Source organism: Rousettus aegyptiacus, unplaced genomic scaffold (genome assembly GCF_014176215.1).
Source record: "Rousettus aegyptiacus isolate mRouAeg1 unplaced genomic scaffold, mRouAeg1.p scaffold_m13_p_16, whole genome shotgun sequence".
Taxonomy (NCBI): domain Eukaryota; kingdom Metazoa; phylum Chordata; class Mammalia; order Chiroptera; family Pteropodidae; genus Rousettus; species Rousettus aegyptiacus.
In genome coordinates, this window is record NW_023416291.1 from 40,244,147 (window position 1) to 40,247,269 (window position 3,123).

At 46.1% G+C, this 3,123-nt stretch overlaps 1 protein-coding gene across 2 annotated transcripts; it reads left to right on the forward strand.

Annotated features, from left to right (window-relative positions):
* Positions 1–631: 631 nt before the first annotated feature.
* Positions 632–2,459, forward strand: LOC107517217 (olfactory receptor 10H1). 2 transcript variants are annotated; one of them, XM_016157678.2, is made up of 2 exons: positions 632–665; positions 1,537–2,459. In XM_016157678.2, the coding sequence occupies exons 1-2, from the start codon at positions 632–634 to the stop codon at positions 2,457–2,459; spliced, it is 957 nt and encodes a 318-aa protein (XP_016013164.2). The 2 variants fall into 2 exon arrangements, with proteins under 2 accessions (XP_016013164.2, XP_016013165.2); XM_016157679.2 differs by lacking the exon at positions 632–665 and having other exon boundaries at positions 1,512–2,459.
* Positions 2,460–3,123: the final 664 nt, after the last annotated feature.

The window sequence follows — 3,123 nt, forward strand, 5'->3', positions numbered from 1 at the left end:
TTCCCCCTTCACATTTGATTAGCAATCTGTCATGGCTGAATCAAGGACCTTGAAGGGCATTTATTACTTTTTGCCTATTTTTAAAACTGTGGTGAAATGCACATAACATAAAATGTGCCATTTTAGCCATTGTATAGCATACAATTTAGTGGCATCAAGTACATTCATGATGTTGATAACCACCACCTCTGTCTAATTCCAGAACTTTCTTATCACCCCAAAAGGAAACCTCATACCCACTAGCAGTCACTCCCCATCCTTCCATCTCCCCAGCCCCTGGCAATCACTGATGTGCTTTAAACTGCTACGTGAATGTTCACAGCAGCACGAGAGTGAAAAAATGGGAACAACCCAAATGTTCACCAGCTGGTGAATGGATAAACAAGATGTGAGCCATCCATACCATGAAAAGAAATGAAGCACTATGATAAACCTCGAAAATATGCTGAGTGAGAGAAGCCAGACACAAATGACCACATGTCATATGATCTCATTGACATGAAATGTCTAGAACAGACAAATCCATAGAAAGATTAGTGCTTTACTGCTGTTATAACTTTATATTACCTAATAAAATGAAACCCTTTAAAAAGTTAAATTCATAAAGGAACATTGATACCTCATTAAATTGATGTCATTTACTGAGCACAGACTATTTACTTTTGGTCACTTGGTGTATTACTTTGATTATCAATACCCACTGTGTGCCAGGTCACATTCCAAGAAAAGCTCATTTATTTTTCACAACAGCTCTTTGAGGTAGGTAAGGGGAAATAGAGATGCAGAGAGGTGATGAAACTTGCTGCAGTGTGTACAATAGGCAGAGCAGGGATGCTAACTCACGTTGGCTGACTCCCACATCACTTTGCTTGATGGCTGCATTGCACTGCCTCTGAACATACTGATGTGCCTCATGGGAGCTGGAAAAAAACAGAACAGTATTTCCACACAGTCTCTTGCTTCTGATTTCTGGCATGGATAACTCAAGAGGAAGAATCTGATTCATTTCTATTAAGTTAGAGATGCACGCTGGTCCAAGGAGTTATAGTCATGGGATAGGGACGTCTTATGGTATCTACAATTTTGGGAAGAACAAAATTTATCAGAATGGAGTAGGAGGGCAGAGCAACAATGGCCAGAAGTTCCAGTAAAGGAACAATTTTATTTTTGGAGACAAACTAGAGGGTTAAAAGGGAGATAGCCAGCCATAGGTTCAAGTCTTGGCTCTGTCATTTAGCAGATTTACCTTGAGCAAATTGCTTAGTCTCTCTGTACCCTAATATTCTCAATGAGTATGCTCAAGGCACTCAAAATGAGAGTGATAAAAACAGCATCTATTTCACTAGGTTGATGAGAGGATTAGGTCATAAGAGGGATGGAGTGGAAACTCAATTAATATTAGTTGTCATTTATGAGGAGAAGCCCCTTGGGTAGGTCTAGATGAAAGATGATGACCCTTCTCCATCCAGTAGCTGACTTCTCCCTGTCACACCTCCTCCAGGCACAGCCCCATGCAGAGAGCCAACCTCTCAGCAGTGACCGAATTCATCCTGGTTGGCTTCTCCACCTTCCCCCACCTTCAGCTGATGTTCTTCCTCTTGTTCCTGCTGATGTACCTGTTCACGCTTCTGGGGAACCTGCTCATCATGGCCACCATCTGGGGTGAGCGCAGCCTCCACACGCCCATGTACCTCTTCCTGTGTGCCCTCTCTGTCTCTGAGATCCTCTACACCTTCGCCATCATCCCGCGCATGCTGGCCGACCTGCTCTCCACCCACCGCTCCATCGCCCTCACGGCCTGTGCCAGCCAGATGTTCTTCTCCTTCATGTTTGGGTTCACTCACTCCTTCCTGCTCACTGTCATGGGCTATGACCGCTACGTGGCCATCTGCCACCCCTTGCGCTACAACGTGCTCATGAGCCCCCGTGGCTGTGCCTGCCTGGTGGCCTGGTCTTGGGCTGGTGGCTCAGTCATGGGGCTGGTGGTGACGATGGCCATTTTTCACCTCACTTTCTGTGGACCCAATGAGGTCCACCATTTTGCTTGTCACGTGCCACCACTGTTGAAGTTAGCCTGTGGAAATAATGTGCCAGGTGTAGCCAGGGGTGTGGGGCTCGTGTGCATCATGGCCTTGCTGGGCTGCTGCCTCCTCATCCTCCTCTCTTACGCCTTCATCGTGGCCACCATCCTGAAGATCCCCTCAGCCGAGGGCCGGCACAAGGCCTTCTCCACCTGTGCGTCCCACCTCACCGTGGTGGTCGTTCACTATGGCTTCGCCTCTGTCATCTACCTCAAGCCCAAAGGTCCCCAGTCTCTGGAAGGAGACACCCTGATGGGCATCACCTACACGGTCCTCACCCCCTTCCTCAGCCCCATCATCTTCAGTCTCCGGAACAAGGAGCTGAAGAACGCCATAAAGAAGACTTTCCTCAGCAAACTTTACCCAGAAAAAATATGACAACCTGCGAGGAATTCCTTGGAAACAGGTAAATTGGGTTACCAGATGCTACTCTTAGAAATGGCACCCTGTAAATGTTTAATAACCTATATTCGTCTGATGCTTTATGGTTCGAAAGGAACCTTGCAGGCAACAAATGCATGCACAGTAGTTAAACAGCACCAAGGATGTATTCAGGGTAGAATGATGTATAAGATGGTTACACAGAGACAATCAGATTCAATGATTCTCATCTATTGCAAGCCACTTCCTCAGGTAGCATTAAACCTGGGATCTGTTTTTCTTCCACCAGAAACCAGGGTTGTCTAATTACTGCCACCACCATCAACCCATACTGCAAAAAGAAAGAGAGGACATTGGGCCCCGCCGTCTATAAGGCAGCAAGGAAGTACAACATGAATTTTGTAATGCTGCAAAAGACTAAGCCAGATTACAGCACAGATGAATAATTTTAGCATTGCACAGATATGTGCAGTAGCAGTTAGAAACGGTAATAAGCAGACTCACAGAAAAAGTCAAGGACACCTCTGCATTTAAAGTGTGAAGCTTGAGCAGCTGCAGTGAGACGGAGAAGTCTCTACAGTTAGTTCAAGGGGAAAAGTCCCCCAATGAGAAATCGCCTGATGTGTTAGACAGCGATGTGGCACATGGACTGGTGGAAGGA